At 41.1% G+C, this 22,527-nt stretch overlaps 1 protein-coding gene across 1 annotated transcript; it reads right to left on the bottom strand.

Moving 5' to 3' along the window:
- Positions 1-8,249: 8,249 nt before the first annotated feature.
- Positions 8,250-15,815, bottom strand: zfp64 (zinc finger protein 64 homolog (mouse)). The gene is made up of 6 exons (XM_072448844.1): positions 15,600-15,815; positions 15,321-15,479; positions 11,864-12,010; positions 11,707-11,769; positions 10,459-10,710; positions 8,250-9,835 (listed from the first exon to the last, which is right to left on the bottom strand). The coding sequence occupies exons 1-6, from the start codon at positions 15,619-15,621 to the stop codon at positions 8,535-8,537; spliced, it is 1,944 nt and encodes a 647-aa protein (XP_072304945.1). The 5' UTR covers positions 15,622-15,815; the 3' UTR covers positions 8,250-8,534.
- Positions 15,816-22,527: the final 6,712 nt, after the last annotated feature.

Below are 22,527 nucleotides of genomic sequence, written 5' to 3'. Positions count from 1 at the left end.
GGCATTAAACTTAGCAAAGCGTTTACGGCATTAAACTTAGCAAAGCCTTTATAGCTTTAAACTTAGCAAAGCGTTTACGGCATTAAACTTAGCAAACGTTTACGGCATTAAACTTAGCAAAGCGTTTATGGCATTAAACTGAGCAAAGCGTTTAAGACATTAAACTTACCAAACGTTTACGGCGTTAAACTTAGCAAAGCGTTTACGGCATTAAACTTAGCAAAGGTTTACGGCATTAAACTTAGCAAACGTTTACGGCGTTAAACTTAGCAAAGCGTTTACGGCATTAAACTTAGCAAAGCGTTTATAGCAATAAACTTAGCAAAGCGTTTACGGCATTAAACTTAGTAAAGCGTTTACGGCATTAAACTTAGCAAAGCGTTTATAGCATTAAACTTAGCAAACGTTTACGGCATCAAACTTAGCAAAGCGTTTACGGCGATAAACTTAGCAAAGCGTTTACGGCATTAAACTTAGCAAAGCGTTTACGGCATTAAACTTAGCAAACGTTTACGGCATTAAACTTAGCAAAGCGTTTATAGCATTAAACTTAGCAAAGCGTTTACGGCATTAAACTTAGTAAAGCGTTTACGGCATTAAACTTAGCAAAGCGTTTATAGCATTAAACTTAGCAAACGTTTACGGCATTAAACTTAGCAAAGCGTTTACGGCATTAAACTTAGCAAAGCGTTTATAGCATTAAACTTAGCAAACGTTTACGGCATTAAACTTAGCAAAGCGTTTATAGCATTAAACTTAGCAAAGCGTTTACAACATTAAACTTAGCAAAGGTTTACGGCATTAAACTTAGCATAGTGTTTACGGCATTAAACTTAGCAAAGCGTTTATAGCATTAAACTTAGCAAAGCGTTTATAGCATTAAACTTAGCAGAGCGTTTATATTATTAAACTTAGCACAGCGTTTATAGCATTAAACTTAGCAAAGCGTTTACGACATTAAACTTAGCAAAGCGTTTATATTATTAAACTTAGCACAGCGTTTATAGCATTAAACTTAGCAAAGCGTTTATAGCATTAAACTTAGCAAAGCGTTTATAGCATTAAACTTAGCAAAGCGTTTATGGCATTAAATTTAGCAAAGCGTTTACGGCATTAAACTTAGCAAAGCGTTTATAGCATTAAACTTAGCAAAGCGTTTACGACATTAAACTTAGCAAAGCGTTTATGGCATTAAACTGAGCAAAGCGTTTCAGACATTAAACTTAGCAAAGGTTTACGGCATTAAACTTAGCAAACGTTTACGGCATTAAACTTAGCAAAGCGTTTATAGCATTAAACTTAGCAAAGCGTTTACGGCATTAAACTTAGTAAAGCTTTTACGGCATTAAACTTAGCAAAGCGTTTACGGCATTAAACTTAGCAAAGCGTTTACGGCATTAAACTTAGCAAAGCGTTTACGGCATTAAACTTAGCAAAGCGTTTATAGCATTAAACTTAGCAAAGCGTTTACGGCATTAAACTTAGTAAAGCGTTTACGGCATTAAACTTAGCAAAGCGTTTATAGCATTAAACTTAGCAAAGCGTTTACGGCATTAAACTGAGCAAAGCGTTTAAGACATTAAACTTAGCAAACGTTTACGGCGTTAAACTTAGCAAACGTTTACGGCATTAAACTTAGCAAAGGTTTACGGCATTAAACTTAGCAAAGCGTTTACGGCATTAAACTTAAAAAAGCGTTTATAGCATTAAACTTAGCAAAGCGTTTACGGCATTAAACTTAGCAAACGTTTACGGCGTTAAACTTAGCAAAGCGTTTACGGCATTAAACTCAGCAAAGCGTTTATAGCATTAAACTTAGCAAACGTTTACGGCATTAAACTTAGCAAAGCGTTTACGGCATTAAACTTAGCAAAGCATATATAGCATTAAACTTAGCAAAGCGTTTACGGCATTAAACTTAGTAAAGCGTTTACGGCATTAGACTTAGCAAAGCGTTTATAGCATTAAACTTAGCAAACGTTTACGGCATTAAACTTACCAAAGCGTTTACGGCGTTAAACTTAGCAAAGCGTTTACGGCGTTAAACTTAGCAAAGCGTTTACGGCATTAAACTTAGCAAAGCGTTTACGGCATTAAACTTAGCAAAGCGTTTATAGCATTAAACTTAGCAAACGTTTACGGCATTAAACTTAGTAAAGCGTTTACGGCATTAAACTTAGAAAAGCGTTTATAGCATTAAACTTAGCAAATGTTTACGGCATTAAACTTAGCAAAGCGTTTACGGCGTTAAACTTAGCAAAGTGTTTATAGCATTAAACTTAGCAAACGTTTACGGCATTAAACTTAGCAAAGCGTTTACGGCATTAAACTTAGCAAAGCCTTTATAGCTTTAAACTTAGCAAAGCGTTTACGGCATTAAACTTAGCAAACGTTTACGGCATTAAACTTAGCAAAGCGTTTATGGCATTAAACTGAGCAAAGCGTTTAAGACATTAAACTTACCAAACGTTTACGGCGTTAAACTTAGCAAAGCGTTTACGGCATTAAACTTAGCAAAGGTTTACGGCATTAAACTTAGCAAACGTTTACGGCGTTAAACTTAGCAAACGTTTACGGCGTTAAACTTAGCAAAGCGTTTACGGCATTAAACTTAGCAAAGCGTTTATAGCAATAAACTTAGCAAAGCGTTTACGGCATTAAACTTAGTAAAGCGTTTACGGCATTAAACTTAGCAAAGCGTTTATAGCATTAAACTTAGCAAACGTTTACGGCATCAAACTTAGCAAAGCGTTTACGGCGTTAAACTTAGCAAAGCGTTTACGGCATTAAACTTAGCAAAGCGTTTACGGCATTAAACTTAGCAAACGTTTACGGCATTAAACTTAGCAAAGCGTTTATAGCATTAAACTTAGCAAAGCGTTTACGGCATTAAACTTAGTAAAGCGTTTACGGCATTAAACTTAGCAAAGCGTTTATAGCATTAAACTTAGCAAACGTTTACGGCATTAAACTTAGCAAAGCGTTTACGGCATTAAACTTAGCAAAGCGTTTATAGCATTAAACTTAGCAAACGTTTACGGCATTAAACTTAGCAAAGCGTTTATAGCATTAAACTTAGCAAAGCGTTTACAACATTAAACTTAGCAAAGGTTTACGGCATTAAACTTAGCATAGTGTTTACGGCATTAAACTTAGCAAAGCGTTTATAGCATTAAACTTAGCAAAGCGTTTATATTATTAAACTTAGCAAAGCGTTTATATTATTAAACTTAGCACAGCGTTTATAGCATTAAACTTAGCAAAGCGTTTATAGCATTAAACTTAGCAAAGCGTTTATAGCATTAAACTTAGCAAAGCGTTTATGGCATTAAATTTAGCAAAGCGTTTATGGCATTAAACTGAGCAAAGCGTTTCAGACATTAAACTTAGCAAAGGTTTACGGCATTAAACTTAGCAAACGTTTACGGCATTAAACTTAGCAAAGCGTTTATAGCATTAAACTTAGCAAAGCGTTTACGGCATTAAACTTAGCAAAGCGTTTACGGCATTAAACTTAGCAAAGCGTTTATAGCATTAAACTTGGCAAAGCGTTTATGGCATTAAACTTAGCAAACGTTTACGGCATTAAACTTAGCAAAGCGTTTATAGCATTAAACTTAGCAAACGTTTACGGCATTAAACTTAGCAAAGCGTTTACGGCATTAAACTTAGCAAAGCGTTTACGGCATTAAACTTAGCAAAGCGTTTACGGCATTAAACTTAGCAAAGCGTTTATAGCATTAAACTTAGAAAAGCATTTACGGCATTAAACTTAGCAAAGCGTTTATAGCATTAAACTTAGCAAAGTGTTTACGGCATTAAACTTAGCAAAGCGTTTATAGCATTAAACTTAGCAAACGTTTACGCATTAAACTTGGCAAAGCGTTTACGGCGTTAAACTTAGCAAAGCGTTTACGACATTAAACTTAGCAAAGGTTTACGGCATTAAACTTAGCATAGTGTTTACGGCATTAAACTTAGCAAAGCGTTTACGGCATTAAACTTAGCAAAGCGTTTATAGCATTAAACTTAGCAAAGCGTTTATATTATTAAACTTAGCAAAGCGTTTATATTATTAAACTTAGCAAAGCGTTTATAATATTAAACTTAGCAAAGCGTTTATAGCATTAAACTTAGCAAAGCGTTTATATTATTAAACTTAGCAAAGCGTTTATAATATTAAACTTAGCAAAGCGTTTATAGCATTAAACTTAGCAAAGCGTTTATAGCATTAAACTTGGCAAAGCGTTTATAGCATTAAACTTAGCAAAGCGTTTATAGCATTAAACTTAGCAAAGCGTTTATGTCATTAAACTTAGCAAAGCGTTTATAGCATTAAACTTAGCAAAGCATTTATAGCATTAAACTAAGCAAAGCGTTTATAGCATTAAACTTAGCAAAGCGTTTATAGCATTAAACTAAGCAAAGCGTTTATAGCATTATTTTTATATCGACAAATAGATTATACTGGGAATTCATCTGCAGCATTCATAGAGCAATAACACATAAAGATATATAACACATAAAGCTATATAACACATAAATAAACATATATAACACATAAATAAATATATATAACACATAAATGAACATATAACACACACATAAATAAACATATACAACACATATATAACCCATAAATAAAAATATATAACACAAAGATGTATAACACATAAGTAAACATATGTAACACATAAATAAACATATATAACACATAAATGAACATATAACACACCCATAAATAAACATATATAACACATATATAACCCATAAATAAACATATAACCCATAAATAAAGATATATAACACATAAATAAACATATATAACACATACATAAACATATATAGCACATATATAACACATAAACATAAAACTCATAAAGATAAATAACACATAAATGAACATATATAACAGATATATAACCCATAAATAATGATATATAACACATAAATGAAGATATATAACCCATAAATAAAGATATATAACACATAAATGAAGATATATAACAGATATACAACCCATACATAAACATATGACACATAAATGAACATATATGACACATAAATGAACATATATAACACATATATAACCCATAAATAAACATATATAACACATAAATGAACATATAACACACACATAAACATATATAACACATATATAACCCATAAATAAAGATACATAACACATAAAGATATATAACATAAATAAAGATAAATAACACATAAATAAACATATATAACACATAAATGAACATATAATACACAAATAAATAAACATATATAAGATATATATAACCCATAAATAAAGATATATAACACAAATGAACATATAACACACACATAAAGATATACAACACATAAAAAACATATATAACACATTAACATATTCATGTGCAATTACTGTCGTGATCACATGCAATGGTATTTATGTATTTATTTATTTTTATCTTTATTTTTTTCCCTCCATCCCTTGTTGGGAAATGGGAGGTTTTGTCTATAGGAGTTATTGTTTATAGTAGATCTTCAACTGAAAGTGTTTTTTCAAACTTCCTATAAGTGATCTGTTCTTTTCTTCTGTATCTACCTGCGTTGCATCAATGAAATTTCCCCATGTGGACAATAAAGGAATATCTTATCTTATCTTAACATATATAACCCATAAATAAACATATATAATCCATAAACAAACATATATAAGTGGACACTGTGTCTATTTCACAGTGTAAAAAGAGGAACTCAACGCAGCAGTACACAACAATATACAAAAGACTTCACACTGCCACGACATATTGTCCATTTTTGAAACGTTTAAGTCAAGATAATTGTAAATGCAGAGGAAGAGGTGGAAAATGAAAGTCTCACTTGAGTTTTCAAGGCGCTTGCACGCAGAGTTCAATAATTAAAGTTTTGCATCTTCCACTCCTTTTCTAGGGAAATAGGCAAATCGTGGATCAAGTTTCTCTTCAGGTGAAAGCAAAATATGAGTCTTAAAAATGTGTTTCTCATGAAGAGAGTGAGTCAAGTCTGAACTCAATCAATTCTTCCAGTTTGATTTGGTAAAATGTGTCAATGTCTTCCATAAGGTCAAAGATCTCGACCTGAGCTGGGTGGAGCCACAGATGACATCGTGTTGTTCTGAAGATGTGCCACATTCAAATGTCGTGCAAATCGTCTGGATAGAAAACCTTTTGTGGGTCAGTTCATGTTGTATTTTACTGACACGTAAACCACAGCTACAGTCAAAGACACGTTTACACACTTCTGGACTGACAATCAAGAAAACAGGTCTAAACCAGGCCTAAACCAGGACTAAACCAGGACTAAACCAGGACTAAACCAGGACTAAACCAGGTCTAAACCAGGAATAAACCAGGCCTAAACCAGGACTAAACCAAGTCTAAACCAGGACTAAACCAGGACTAAACCAGGCCTAAACCAGGCCTAAACCAGGACTAAACCAGGACTAAACCAGGTCTAAACCAGGAATAAACCAGGCCTAAACCAGGACTAAACCAGGTCTAAACCAGGAATAAACCAGGCCTAAACCAGGACTAAACCAGGCCTAAACCAGGACTAAACCAGGCCTAAACCAGGACTAAATCAGGTCTAAACCAGGACTAAACCAGGCCTAAACCAGGACTAAATCAGGTCTAAACCAGGACTAAACCAGGCCTAAACCAGGAATAAACCAGGCCTAAACCAGGACTAAACCTGGACAAACCAAGTCTGAACCTGGACTAAACCTGGTTTAAACCAGGACTAAACCAGGTCTAAACCCGGTTGCAGTGCTGTCAGACAACTGTACTGTGATTGGTTAGATTTTCTAAGTGGGCGGGACAAATTGTGAATATGTTTATTTGTTTGTGATATAATATATAAATATATATAAATTTAAAATTATTTAAACCTATGTCAGAAATAATGTGAACATGTTCAAATCAAACACCTAAAATTACTGTTAATATATTTACATAAAGTACAAGTTATCAATAACAGGTGCGCGATAGTAACTAATATATTGATGTGACATGTTCTGGAAGAATCTCCAAACGAACGGCAAAAGTGCAGAAACATCACATTTTCCTCTTGTTTGGAGTCAACACGAGACGTTTCTGTTAGAGCTCATTTTTACTTTTATTACAGAAAATACGCTCCATATTCAAATTTTGCATCAAAACAACCGTGACAATATCATCCAGCAACAAATAATGAGATATTCCTTTGTGTCAGTAAAGTACACCAGAGCACGTACACGATCCTTCCAACAGTTGAAGTCAACATAAATATTCTTAATTCACACTCATAATAACGTGTTCATTCGTTCATTACAGAAGGAGAAGAAGCCAGAGGAAGTCACATTGCACTGCTTTACTGCCACCTTCAGGCCACAACAGGGAAGAACTCAAGTGACTCCAGACGTGTTCTATCCAAGCTCTGTGTCATTTATAACAAACTAAACATGATTTAAACACATGCCCGTTCATAAACTCACAGAAAAGTGCATTTTGTTTTAATCCCGTCACATTCACAAGTCATAAAAGACGAAACGTCAAATTAAAGCGAGATAAAATGAAAAAAATGCTGCTTTTACACAGCAGTTGTGGCATTATTCAAGTGATCGCCGTGGCAACATTCAAGTCGCAGAAAATGTCAGTCGAAAAGCACAACGTTTGGACCATTGTGTTATAGTGAACGGCTAGAGGGATCGTCGCCCAGGTAACCTGTCGTCAACAACGTAGTGGTTACGGTCATGAAATAAACTGAATCATGATCGCTGTAGAGGATACAATTACGGAAATTAAGTTCAAACCTCGACAAACACGTTCCAGCGTTTTCTCAAATTTGAACGTCGTGGACGCATTTGAAAGCGTGAAACCCAATCGCCGTTTTAAAGCCAGACGCTGCAGATGGGATTTTTTTTTTAAATTGAAATACATCCAGATGAAACTTCTTCTGTTGTTTACTTGCATAAATGTAAGAAAAAAATGTTTTTCATCATGTCACGTTTTCAAACAGAAAGAGCGTTTTATGCATAAAAAATGCCAAAATTGCGCATTTTCGGTACATTTGAATCTGGCAAATGGACAGAGCCGGGTTTAATTTCTTGTGACATATTAGATACAAAGAAAATTAGAGAGTGGTATTATTATTATTTAGTTTTTCAGTAAACTATATCCGACAGAAAATGTGCCAAAAACGTCAAATCTCGCCAATTTTTTTAAACTTGAAACTGTAATAAATCAGACGTAGAATTAGATATCAAAAAATTCTTCAGAACATTTCGTCAAAATCTTGTCCAGAACCAGATTGTAAAGTTTGGCGTTTGTAGGAGCTACTTCAACATCCGTCTCTGTGGGGGAAAAAATGTGGATTAAGTGAAATCTACGAAATATTTAAGTCGATTTGACACTTCTGTTGGTTCCGCACGTACGTTCCGCCCACAGCGTCTCGCCTAAAAAGAACACTTGTCAGAAAAAACGCGCACAAACATCTCGTTCAACATTCAAAAACCGCAGTACAAACGCGCCGCTCGTTTACGGAAGTCCGTCCAACGCGTCCGAGCTGCAGTAAATCGTCCGTTGAAGCTGCTGACTCATCACGCTTTCCTCCGCCTGCGTCGACAGTATGAGCGGCACGCTGTGGATGACCACGTTCTGACTCCCCAGGCTCAAACTGGGCATCAGCAGCGCGCTCTCCAGGCCCACGTCCACCGGCGCCGACCTCTCCAAGCAGTCCAGCGCCCGTCCGCAGATCTCGTCCGCGCTCGTCGCCGCCGTCGTCGTCGCCGCCAGCCGGGCCTCGTTGTCCTCCGTCACCACCGTCACCTCCGTCCCGCCCTCCTGTATGAGCGCTTTGAGACTCTCCAGCTCGGAGCAAATGAACGTCTGGTCCAGGGGTCTCTGCAAGAACGAGTTTGCCGCTTGGTCGGGACAGAGCTGCGTCAGGAGCACGGTTTGCGGCTCGAGACCCGGCGCGGCGATCGGCTGCAAGTTCACCTGCTGCAGCATGGAGTTGACCACCATGTTCTGGCTCTCTTGGCTCAGCAGGACCATGTTGGCTTTACTCGAGTTGTCCGAGTCGGGGAATTCCTGCGACACGATGATTTTAAGCTGCGACGTCACTGGCGCCGCCGCGGAGAGACCGTCGAGCCGGGCGTTGCACTGCGACGTCGTGACCACGTTGGATGGCGTCGGCAGCTGCAGTTCCAACACGTTATTTTGGCTTTCTTTGTGCTGCTTTTTGTGACTTCGGAGCGAATCTTCCCTCACGAACGCCGCGTCGCAGAAATCGCAGGAAAAAGCTCGGGCGGCGTCCAGTTTGGCCCGGTAGCGGGAGTTGTTCAGCGGCTTCGACAGTTCGCCGTTTCTATTCCTGCTCGCTTTACTTTTGACGACATCTTCCGGTTTGTCGCCGTGCACTTTGTTTTTATGGATGACCAAGTTGCTGCGCTGTTTGGACGCAAAGTCGCAGAGTTGGCACTTGAAAGGCTTCTCGTCGGAGTGGATCCTCTCGTGGACTCTGAGCGCCCCCTTGCTGGAGCAGGAGTAACTGCACTTGGAGCACTGGACAGCCTGCTTGCGCTGGTGCTCGCGGGCGTGCTGGAGTAGCGCGGTTTTGCCGGTGCATTTGAAGCCGCAGTGCGCGCATTCGAAGGCGTTGGGCGTGGCGTGCTTGGTGTAGACGTGACACTTGAGGTTGCCTTTCATGGCGCAGCGGTATTCACAGTAGTCACATTTGTACGGTTTTTCGCCCGAGTGGATCCGCAGGTGGCGCTTCAGGTCGGAGTTGATCTTGAACTTGGCGTCGCACTGTTGGCACTGGAACGGGGCGTCGCCTACGACAACAGAACCACACGTTTTTATCTGTTCATTGTAGTTAGAGGAACAGTTTGGACCAAAGAGAAGCTGAAACACTGCAGTTCACGTCTGTTCAATATTATTTTTAGGTAGTTCACAAATCCAACAAAGGTAGTGATATATATATTAGTGCTTTATTACCAGGCGTGTCAGCGCCTTATCGCCGGGCGTGTCAGTGCTGTACCGGGCGTGTCAGTGCTGTACCGGGCGTGTCAGTGCTGTACCGGGCGTGTCAGTGCTGTACCGGGCGTGTCAGTGCTGTACCGGGCGTGTCAGTGCTGTACCGGGCGTGTCAGTGCTGTACCGGGCGTGTCAGTGCTGTACCGGGCGTGTCAGTGTTTTACAGGTGTGCGAGCGCAGGTGCATGGGCGTGTCAGTGCTTCATCACCGGGCGTGTCAGTGCTTCATCACCGGGCGTGTCCGTGCTGTACCGGGCGTGTCAGCGTTTTACCGGTGTGCGAGCACAGGTGCACAGGCGTGTCAGTGCTTCATCACCGGGCGTGTCAGTGCTTCATCACCGCGCATGTCAGTGCTTCATCACCGCGCATGTCAGTGCTGTACCGGGCGTGTCAGCGTTTTACCGGGCGTGTCAGCGTTTTACCGGTGTGCGAGCGCAGGTGCACGGTCAGCTGGCTGGAGTTGCGGCTGGCGTAGGGACAGATCTGGCACTTGAACGGGCGCTCGTCAAAGTGGATGCGCAGGTGCTTCTTGAGGCTGCTGCTGTCGGCGGCGGCGTACGCGCACAGCTTGCACTTGTGCGGCTTCTCGCCCGTGTGCGTGCGGCTGTGCATGTTCAGCTTGTCCCGCCGGCTGAAGCGCTTCTGGCACAGCTCGCACTCGAACGGCTTCTCTCCTGGACACACGCCGCCACCACCGGGACACGACCGCTTAGAATACACCATGACGACGCGCTTTACACTGCCGACTTTATCGTATTTTCTGAACTATAAGTGGCAGCCAAAAAATGCATAATAGAGAAGATAAAAAACATATATAAGTCGCACTGGAGTATGAAATGCGGTTGCAAGTGTGAAAATAACAAATTATATCACAAATAAGTCGCTCCGAAGTATAAGTATAGAAGTATAAGTAAAGAAGTATAAGTCGCACCCCGGCCAAAACTATGAAAAAAAACGTATAGAAATTTATAGTCCAGAAAATATTCATTCAATCTGAGCTACTGAGGTAATCTGTCGACACGTCTGCCCTGGGACAGAGTGATTGAAGCAAAGGCTGGCGATCTGTGCCGTCGGCCTCTCCGACCGCTACCGACACTCGAACGCCACATTCGTACCAGGAAACAGGCGAATATGGACATGTGAACATTGGGCGTGTCCTGAGCAGTTTATTTTCACCTGTGCCTTGGAAAAATGTATAATTTGGATTAAAACAAATTAAATTAATGGAATAATTTACCATTTGGGAGTGTCCCGAGCCAACATCTGCACCAAAAAACAAAAGCAAAACTGAACTATTGCCAAATTTAAATAATCTGACAGTGGACAATATTCCACATGATATACATTTTTGGACTTGGTCATTTCGGGATCTTTTCCACCAGAAAAATGTGCCATGGCTCCAAAAAAGGAAGAAACACACTGACCTGGACAATTCAAACTTTAAAAAAACATTTGACTACACTTTTGATACTTTTAAGTTAAAAAATAATAAATCCGTCACGATTTTTCAATATTATTTCATTGATAATGTATTAAAAATGTACAATAGAAACACATTTTTGACAAGTCGCCAAATAATAAAAAATATTTGCTGACTGCTAAAATAATATTTAGTTGCAGTTCTACAGTATTTTATTTTTAAATTTGGTGTAAAAAATGCCGTGACTTACCCGTGTGAGTCTTGAGGTGCCGGTCCATATCTTTTTGGCCGTACTGCGTTTTAAAAGTGCAACCTTAAACACGACAAACACATCCTACAGTCAGACGCTTCCCGCGGCGCAGAGTGCAGTTCCCCCCGGAGCCACAGGGGGCGTGAAGAGCACCCACCTGAGAAACAGCAGCTTTGTCTCCTCGACGCCGTCGCCGGTTTCGCTCGTTTTTGGGGCGTTTTGGGGGTTTTGCTCGAGGACTTTTTGGCGCTTCTCATGACGCCGGATTTAAACGTTTCCTCGAAGACAAACTCGGCGTGAGGATCTGCAAACGAGACGGAGGATTATGTTCAAACTGCACGACTTTCACGCCATCGAATACACACAGTACTGCACATTCACACGTTTACTGTTGTATTTACTGTTTATACTTATATATTACAGTTCCTAATAATACTGAATGGTAGTACTTTGTGAACTGCAGTGCAATTCAAACCTACTTATTATGTTATTTATTTATTATTTGTAGTATTGCAATATTTACTCATGTTGAATATGTATATCATGTATTAATTCCCTGCATCTGTTCCTCTTCGCTTATCTGCCCCGGACCATCATCTCCCCACTTCGCCTGGACTCACCCATCCCCCCAGCACACAGTCCCCCTGCCAACCACTGACTGTCACAGCAGCACAGGTGAGGAGTGAGCTGAAGAGGATTAAAGTGAGGAAGGCAGCAGGACCTGACGGCATCAGCCCCAGGCTCCTTAAGTCCTGCGCAGATGAACTGTGTGGAGTTATGGAGCATGTCTTCAACATGAGCCTGAAGCTGAGGGTGGTACCACAGGTCTGGAAGACCTCCTGTCTGGTACCTGTGCCCAAGACACCGCGCCCCAAAGACCTCAACAGCTTCAGGCCAGTGGCTCTCACGTCCCACCTGATGAAGACAGGCTAGTCCTGGACCACCTCCGCTCCACCGTGAGCTCAGCCATGGACCCGCTGCAGTTTGCATATCGGTCTGGCATCGGAGTGGAGGACGCAGTCATCTCCCTGCTGCACCGCCAGGAAAAGCCTGGCAGCTCTGTGAGGATCCTGTTCTTCGATCTTTCCAGCGCCTTCAACACCATCCAGCCGCTGCTCCTGAGGGACAAGCTGGAGACGGCTGGTGTGGAGTATGACCTGGCAGAGTGGATCCTGGACTACCTCACAGACCGACCCCAGTTTGTGAGAGCCCGGAACTGTGTGTCTGACACTCGGACCTGCAGTGTGGGGGCGCCCCAGGGCACTGTCCTCGCGCCCTTTCTCTTCACCCTTTACACTGCAGACTTCAGACATGACACGGACAGCTGTGTCCTGCAGAAGTTCTCTGACGACTCTGCCATCATCGGACTCATCACGGACGACGATGACGCGGAGTACGGAGGACTGGCGCAGGACTTTGTGGACTGGTGTCAGCGGAACCACCTCCTCATCAACGCGGGGAAGACCAAGGAGATGATGGTGGATTTCCGCAGACGCCACCCCACTGCCCCCTCACCAGTGAACATCCAGGGACGGGACATTGAGAGAGTGGACTCATACAAGTACCTGGGTGTTCATCTGAACCACAAACTGGACTGGACTCATAACACAGACGCACTGTACAGGAAGAGCCAGAGTCGGCTCTACCTCCTGAGAAGACTCAGGTCTTTTGGAGTGACAGGGCCACTCCTGAAGACCTTCTACGACTCTGTGGTGGCATCAGCCCTCCTGTACAGTGTGGCCTGCTGGAGCAGCAGCATCACAGAGAGGGAGAGGAAGAGGCTGGACAGAGTCATCAAGAAGTCCAGCTCCGTCCTGGGCTGTGCTCTGGACTCGGTGCAGGAGGTGGGGGACAGAAGGGTCCTGGCTAGATTCACATCTATGCTGGACCATGAGTGTCACCCCCTGCAGGACACTCTGTCCGCTCTGGAGAGCAGCTTCAGTGAGAGACTGATCCACCCTCGATGTGTGAAGGAAAGGTTCCGTAGGTCTTTCCTTCTGCTGCTGTCAGACTTTATAACAAAAACTGTTAGTACTGAACACTCGCAATACTGACCTAACCATGTGCAATTCTGTCATATGTGCAATTGCTGTTGGAATTCATGTGCAATTCATGTGCAATTACTATGAAATTCATGTGCAATCTATGTGCTGTCGTGACACATTCATGTGCAATTACTGTCGTGATCACATGCAATGGTATTTATTTATTTATTTATTCATTTGTCTATGGGAGTTTTTATTTATTTATAGGAGATCTTCTACTGAAAGTGTTTTTCAGACTTCCTATAAGTGATCTGTTCTTCTGTATCTATCTCTGTATCTACCTGCGTTGCACCAATGAAATTTCCCCATGTGGGACAATAAAGGAATATCTTATCTTATCTTAATATATTGAAATTGCTATTGTATGGTGAATGTATTGTGCCAGCTCTAACGTCCAGATAATAAATAATATATTTAAAAGGAATAATTGATAAAAATCCCCAAATTTACACAAAAACATTTGGAATATATTTTAACAACAAAATCCTACAAAGTAAAACAACTGTGACTCATGAAACCTGATCCAAAATTGTATATTATAGTAGTAGCAGTAGTAGCAGTAGTAGAAGTAGTAGTAGAAGTAGTAGTAGTACTAGTACTAGTACAAGTACTAGTACTAGTAGTAGTACTAGTAGTAGAGTAGTCAAAATTGTACTCAAGTAAGAGTAAAGTTGATTTAGAGAAAGTCAAGAAATGACTCAAATTACAGTAAAAAACACATTTGGGGAAATTATTGCTGAAGTTTGAGTGACTTTAAGAGCGACGTAACATGTGGTTTATAAATGTGAAGGAACAAAACATTAAAGAAAATCAGTTTTTTTTAAGTTATTCACAAAAATGAGAACTATATATATTATATCTGAAGGAGCAAAGGTTTTGTCACTTTCCTCACAGTGCGAAGAGAAACCTAAACTTTTACTCCAGTAGGACAGTTACTTCAATACAAATATTATTCAAGAAGGGGTAAAGTATAATACCAGAAAGAAGTACAATAAACACAGTACAATAAGTAAATGTAGCGATACAACCATCCTCTAATGAATAACAACACAAACACAAACAGGAGGCAAATTAAATATAATACAATACAAATACGGCAGTCACACCAGAAACAGTTTTACATCCCAGATAAATATATTTGCAAATGTTAAATGCCTTTGTGAACTTTACCATAACTTAAACATAAATGTACGATTGGCATCTTCAAATATCGGTTATCGGCCACAACAGTCGCACGTAAACTGGATATCGTATCGGCGTTATTTAAAACGCTTTACACGCCAGAGTACACCTTATATAACACATTTGCTCAAGGACACAACAATACTAATATACACCAGGCCTCAATACTTTCTCTCACAGGTTCATTTTGACGGTTTTGTTTGAAAGAATTGTGATTTGTAACGATCGCAACTGAAACGAAATCCATCAATACGTCAATTTCATCTTTAAGCAGCATTTTAGAGCGGCGTGTGGTCAATGCATGTGCTAAAACTGTCCATTTTAACGCGTCACTGGGCAGTTTGTTGCGGTCAAAGGTCATTATAGGCGCAGAGGGGGCACGTTTACCTGCCAGGGCGGCTGCAGGAGGAGAGACCCCGGTGCCTGAGGATAGCAGGGCACATTCATTCTGCTTGTGAGCCCGGAAAACATCCAGATTGTTGAACTGCTGCTTGCACAATCCACAAATGTGAATGTCTGGGCTCACTTCAAGCACCACTGAATGAACTGGAGGACAAAACAGGACAAAACAGAGCATTAAAAAGAAGTAAATGCATAAAAACTCCACTGCACTGATGTGGAAAAGCTAGCATTGCACAGCTTCACCAAATAAATCATGCACCTTACCTTCAGTGTTGTATGTAGCCATTAATGCTAACTTGTTTGGCTAAATCCACTAATTCTCTAATAATCGACAATGCACACGAGTAGCACGTCATTTAAAAGCGACGGCGTGACGTGTCTAATTCAGAAAAAGCTAACACTTTATATCGCAAAAGCTTCATAATGTAGAAATCATAGAAAGTGCAAAGACATTGACAACAATAAATAGCAGCCAAGGCAGACAGGGCTTTGCGACGGTCGGTTTACGGCAGCGGCTGTACGCGATGACGTCAGACGTTGCCGTTAGCCGATCGTGTACGTTCGACGTGTATTAATTTTAAAATCCCACTGTAATTTTTGTTTACGGTGCTACAGTTGCATTGCAGTCATTTAAAACGGTTAGAAAGTACTCAGAATACGCAAATAATAATAATAATAATAATATAAAAAAAAGAATTCTAGTTTTGCACTGTCCAATTGTCAGGCAGGTAAATTTGGTGGTTCCTTGTGGTTTCTGTAATCAAATGAAAAAAGTATGACTGTTTAAGATGTATTTACGAGTGTTTTGTGACTGTGGTGTAAAAAATAATATTGTTTTATTTCCCTCTTCAGCTAATCACCCTGCAAACCACCGCCACCTGCTGTTCAGACCGGGTTACTGCGGCGCCAAAGGTGAGAAATTATGATTTTACTTTTTTATTTTCTTGTAACTTTTAGAAGGAATTGGTGACTGTCTGATAAAGCAGCATTTCAATATTCGGAGCCTTCAACCCGGGATTATTCACAAAAAGCACTGAATAAAACAGTCCCAATGTATAATTAATGTCAAATGTTAGATTTGCACATTTTCGCAAATCATTCAAGTATTTTTGGCTTTTCAGGGTTGTAAATATGTTTGCTCCTATTGCTATTTTGATCTTGCTTCGTGTTATGATCAATGAAATCTAAACATTACATTTATTAATTATATATTCCTCAATCTGGGACTCAAAAGTTGCTTATTTCTCTTGCATCCCCCCATATGCAAAACATATTTGCATTTTCTAACCGTAAATCTGGATGACCACTGTCTTGGTTTGACGTTGCACTTTATTATTATTTTTCATAGATATAACTTTTTTAATGAATAAGTCATAATGAACTAATAAACACAATGTCATTAGACGCTGCAGGAGACGCAAAATAACATCTCACACAAATAGCTTTATAAATATTAACGCTGCGATTACAGTTATTAGTTTAGTTTTTGGTGGAGAAAACAAATTTAATTAAATTTGTTAATTAAAAATCAAACTATGTTTTTTGTGTCAGTTTAATTCGATGCAGGAGCCGGACTTTTATTTTGATTTAAATGAGTCGTGACTTTGTATTTATTTATTTTTAGTTGTTGTCTACTTGTGTTTTTATTTATTTTTTTGAACTCTCTGGTCGTTTTGTGTGGTTTTCTGTTTATTATCTGTTTATGTTAAAAAATAAAATAAATGTAATAAAAAATAATAATAAAATAAATAAATAAAATAAATATAAGAGAATATACAATTAAATTCAAATAATATAAAATCAAATAATATAAACAAAATTATTAGGTTGATTAAGGATTAGGACTATTATAAACAAAGACAAAATCCTTGAAAAAGTTGTAGTTAAACAGCTTTGTCGCCACCTACAGGACAATAACTTATTTGAAGTTTTCCAGTCAGGATTCAGAGCCCAGCACAGCAGGGTTCAGAGCCCACCACAGCAGGGTTCAGAGCCCACCACAGCAGGGTTCAGAACCCACCACAGCAGGGTTCAGAGCCCACCACAGCAGGGTTCAGAGCCCAGCACAGCAGGGTTCAGAACCCACCACAGCAGGGTTCAGAGCCCACCATAGCAGGGTTCAGAGCCCACCATAGCAGGGTTCAGAGCCCACCACAGCAGGGTTCAGAGCCCACCACAGCAGGGTTCAGAACCCACCACAGCAGGGTTCAGAGCCCACCACAGCAGGGTTCAGAGCCCACCACAGCAGGGTTCAGAGCCCACCACAGCAGGGTTCAGAGCCCACCACAGCAGGGTTCAGAGCCCACCACAGCAGGGTTCAGAGCCCACCACAGCAGGGTTCAGAGCCCAGCACAGCAGGGTTCAGAACCCACCACAGCAGGGTTCAGAGCCCACCACAGCACTGAAACTGCACTAGTTAAAGTCACAAATGATTTGTTCTTAGCTGCAGACGATGGACTGGTCTCAGTCCTGGTTCTGACCTCAGCGTTTGACTATCGACCACAACATTCTACTGCAGAGGTTACAATGTGATGTAAGTGTCAGAGGCCCCGCCCTCAGAGGCCCCGCCCTCAGCTGCTTTACATCCAATTTATCTGATAGGTACCAATTTGTTAATGTAAACAAGAGCTCCTCACCATGCTCTAAAGTAATTTACGGTGTGCCACAGGGTTCGGTACTCGGTCCAATTCTGTTTACTCTTTATATGCTGCTGATATGATCAGAAAGCATGACATTAACTTCCACTGCTATGCATACGACACTCAGCTGTATTTATCAATGAAACCTGATCAGAGCGATCAAGTAGACAGACTTAGTGCTTGTGTGAAGGAGATAAAAACCTGGATGACACTTAATTATCTGCTTCTTAACCCTGAAAAAAACAAGGTCATTGTGCTGGTCCTAAACATCTAAGAGATGCTCTATCTGAGCAGATAGTCACACTGGACAATGTTAGTTTAGCCTCTAGTTCTACTGTAAGAAACCTCAGAGTCTTATTTGACCAGGAGCTCTCATTTAAAGCTCATATAAATCAAGCTTGTAAAACAGCCTATTTCCATTTGTGCAACAGCCAAAATCAGAAGAATCCTGCCTAAAAGTGATGCTGAAAATCTTCATAATCAATCAATGAATTTGTAACGTCTAGATTAGACTACTCCCGCTCGCAGCGTGTCCTAAATGCTCCATAAACAGCAAGATTACTAACAGGAACTAAAAGAAGAGAGCACATTACGCTGGTGCTGGAGTCTCTTCACTGGCTCCTGTCGAGTTTAGAATCAAATTTAAAATCCTACCCCTGACTTACAAAGCCATAAATGACATGGCCCCATCCTACCTCAAAGATGCTATAGAACCATATCATCCAAACAAATACTGCTCAAAATGCTGGCCTTCAGGTGGTCCCAAGAGTCTCTAAGAGCACAGTAGGAGGTAGAGCCTTCTGGTGGTCCCAAGAGTCTCTAAAAGCACAGTAGGAGGTAGAGCCTTCTGGTGGTCCCAAGAGTCTCTAAGAGCACAGTAGGAGGTAGAGCCTTCTGGTGGTCCCAAGAGTCTCTAAAAGCACAGTAGGAGGTAGAGCCTTCTGGTGGTCCCAAGAGTCTCTAAGAGCACAGTAGGAGGTAGAGCGTTTAGCTCCCAAGCTCCTGTGTTATGGAATCAGCTCCTGTCCGTTAAGTCTCTTCATTTAAGACCAGGCTTAAACGTTCCTCTTTGAAATGGCTTATGGTCAGACCAGTTAGGAACAGAAATATAAACCCACAGCTTCAGATATGCTGCCCTAGGAGCAACTGTGCTGGGGGAAGTATGGCAGCTTGAGCACTATCCTCTGATAAACACTACTTATTCTATCAAACAATATTCAATATTTAATTCCACTTGTGTCTGTTCATTGCCTTTTCTTTTTCTCACTCCGAGGACATGTGGACCCAGATGATCCTCTCCTGGTGAAGCAGTCTCTACCCCGTATGGACAGTCCTTCATCTGCCTGAAGAACTGGTTCTCCTCCTGATGAACTGGTTCTCCTTCTGAAGAGCTGGTTCTCCTCCTGAAGAACTGGTTCTCCTTCTGAAGAGCTGGTTCTCCTCCTGAAGAACTGGTTCTCCTCCTGAAGAACTGGTTCTCCTCCTGAAGAACTGGTTCTCCTTCTGAAGAGCTGGTTCTCCTCCTGAAGAACTGGTTCTCCTCCTGAAGAACTGGTTCTCCTCCTGAAGAGCTGGTTCTTCTCCTGAAGAACTGGTTCTCCTCCTGAAGAACTGGTTCTCCTCCTGAAGAACTGGTTCTCCTCCTGAGTGGCTCCAGCTCCACTGTCTCTTTTTCATTAGTATTATTTAGTTCTTGATTAAAAAAGTAAAAAATAATAATAATTGTGATCATTTTAGAAGCAACATTCATGTAAATAAATGCTCTGAAAACTGTAAAGTGCATTTTCATCTGGAAGTTAATGAAAGTTTATTTATGAAATTAAAGTTAATTCACTTTATTTATGATTTACAATTTCATAAAACTGGTCACATATTCGAGGAATAACGCTGTAGAAGAGTGTGAATGTCACTGTTTTGTGGCGTCGATAATCACGAATAATCTCAAAATCCTGACATTTCTTCTCCTGCTCTGGAATATTCTGCTTGTTTCTCGTGTGTTTTTTAAAGTTCTGTTACAACGGTCGTTCTTTCCTCGCCCGTCGCCACAAAACAGTCTTTTTCCGACAAATTCAACTTAAATGTGCTGCCGCGGCTGAAAGTGGCTCTGTGAATGAGCCGTAAATGAGCCGTGAGTGTGAGTGACGCGCCGCTCCATTGGCCCTGGCAGCTCCTGAACCGCGGGGGCCATTGTGACTGCAAGAGGCGGGATTTCCTCACTGTTCCCTCCTCTGAAGAAAGAGTGTGTGAGGGAGGAAGATAAAAAAGAGCACACGACTTATTCCTCCAGTGCTGAGTCGACAAGTTCTGCCTCAGCCTGAAGTACAGACACAGAACAACAGAGGGGAGTGGCCTCCTGCCTGAGGGGAGTGGCCTCCTGCCTGAGGGGAGTGGCCTCCTGCCTGAGGGGAGTGGCCTCCTGCCTGAGGGGAGTGGCCTCCTGCCTGAGGGGAGTGGCTCAAATAGCCCATGTCCACCTGCTCGTCCCAGAGCCCTGGAAACGTACTGGTCCTGCAGAGATGGAAGTCTGCACCTTCTCAGCAGAGCGCACAATGCACTGTAGTCTCTGTTTGTCCCTGGCTGTGGCTCCAGCGTACCACACGGTGATGGAGGAGGTGATGGAGGAGGTGAGGATGGACTCAATGATGGGTTAGGGTTAGGGTTAGGATTCAACGTTTTTATGTGAAATCGTTACTAAAATCATTGTTTAAATCATGAATCAAATCTGTTTTTTTTTCAAACTTTCCAAGTGAAGTTAAAACCTGTCTTTCATCATCATTAAGTGAGATCATGAATATAATATGAATTTTCCCACATTTTAAATTGAAATCATGAATAAGTACAGTATTTGTCCTAATTGTTGCTTTTCAAAACTGATGGAGGACTTTTATTTTATTGTGATACATTTAGTCAGATGTGATATCGATACTTTCACAACTCACAGTGCAACGTTTAAACAAAGCCACACCTCTCACACGTGCTCCGCGCTGGGACGTCCCTGTCACGCGGGGGTCCTGCTCTGTCACGGGGGTCCGGCTCTGTCACGCGGGGGTCCGGCTCTGTCACGCGGGGGTCCGGCTCTGTCACGCGGGGGTCCGGTTCTGTCACGCGGGGGTCCGGCTCTGTCACGCGGGGGTCCGGCTCTGTCACGGGGGTCCGGCTCTGTCACGCGGGGGTCCGGTTCTGTCACGCGGGGGTCCGGTTCTGTCACGGGGGGGTCCGGCTCTGTCACGGGGGGGTCCGGCTGCTCCCTCTGTCACTCACGAGCCGTCTCACGCTCTCTCGTCCTCACGTCAGCAGTCACAGACCACGTCCTGCAGAGGGCGCCAGAGCTGCACGAGTCACCTCTGCACACTTTAAAGAAGATCAGCAACGTTCATGACCAAGATGAGGATGAGATCGAGGCTAAAACAAGTTAATGAGTTAATTACAACTCAGTATCGATTATAAAAGTGGCATTATATGTAGTAATTCACTGTTTGTTTTCTGGATTTTACACAAACTGCAAAACATGTTCTGAGAGAAGAGGTTTTATGGAACAATCTGATATAAATGTGCCTTTTGCATGATTAATCAAAAGAATAAGTGCTAAATGAATCAATCAGCAAAGTACTTGTTATAGTTTCAACCCCAGATGTTAGTTTTTGTTTTGAATAGTTATTCGTCTCAGTTCAGGAGGTGTCTTAGTTTGGTCCTGATTTAGACTCGATTTGGTCTTGATCTAGACTTGATTTGGTCTCGATCTAGACTTGATTTGGTCTCGATCTAGACTTGATTTGGTCTCGATCTAGACTTGATTTGGTCCTGATCTAGACTTGATTTGGTCCTGATCTAGACTTGATTTGATCTTGATTTAGATTTGATTTGGTCTTGATCTAGACTTGATTTGGTCTCGATCTAGACTTGATTTGGTCTTGATCTAGACTTGATTTGGTCCTGATTTAGACTTGATTTGGTCCTGATTTAGACTTGATTTGGTCTTGATTTAGACTTGATTTGGTCCTGACCAAGACTTGATTTGGTCCTGATCTAGACTTGATTTGGTCTTGATTTAGACTTGATTTGATCTTGATTTAGACTTGATTTGGTCCTGATCTAGACTTGATTTGGTCTTAATCTAGACTTGATTTGGTCCTGATCTAGAATTGATCTGGTCTTGATTTGGTCCTTATCTAGACTTGATTTGATCTTGATTTAGACTTGATTTGGTCCTGATCTAGACTTGATTTGGTCCTGATCTAGACTTGATTTGATCTTGATCTAGACTTGATTTGGTCCTGATCTAGACTTGATTTGGTCTTGATCTAGACTTGATTTGGTCTTGATTTAGACTTGGTTTGGTCCTGACCTAGACTTGATTTGGTCTTGATCTAGACTTGATTTGGTCCTGATCTAGACTTGATTTAGACTTGATTTCGTCTTGATTTCGTCCTGATCCAGACTTGATTTGGTCTTGATTTAGACTTGATTTGGTCTTGATTTAGACTTGATTTGGTCTTGATTTAGACTTGGTTCGATCTTGATTTAGACTTGATTTGGTCTTGATGTAGACTTGA

Source organism: Eucyclogobius newberryi, unplaced genomic scaffold, assembly GCF_026437365.1.
Source record: "Eucyclogobius newberryi isolate DKJ021-1_F unplaced genomic scaffold, fEucNew1.0.hap1 SCAF_17, whole genome shotgun sequence".
In the NCBI taxonomy this organism is placed as follows: Eukaryota; Metazoa; Chordata; class Actinopteri; order Gobiiformes; family Gobiidae; genus Eucyclogobius; species Eucyclogobius newberryi.
This window is presented reverse-complemented; position numbering and strand designations above follow the sequence as displayed.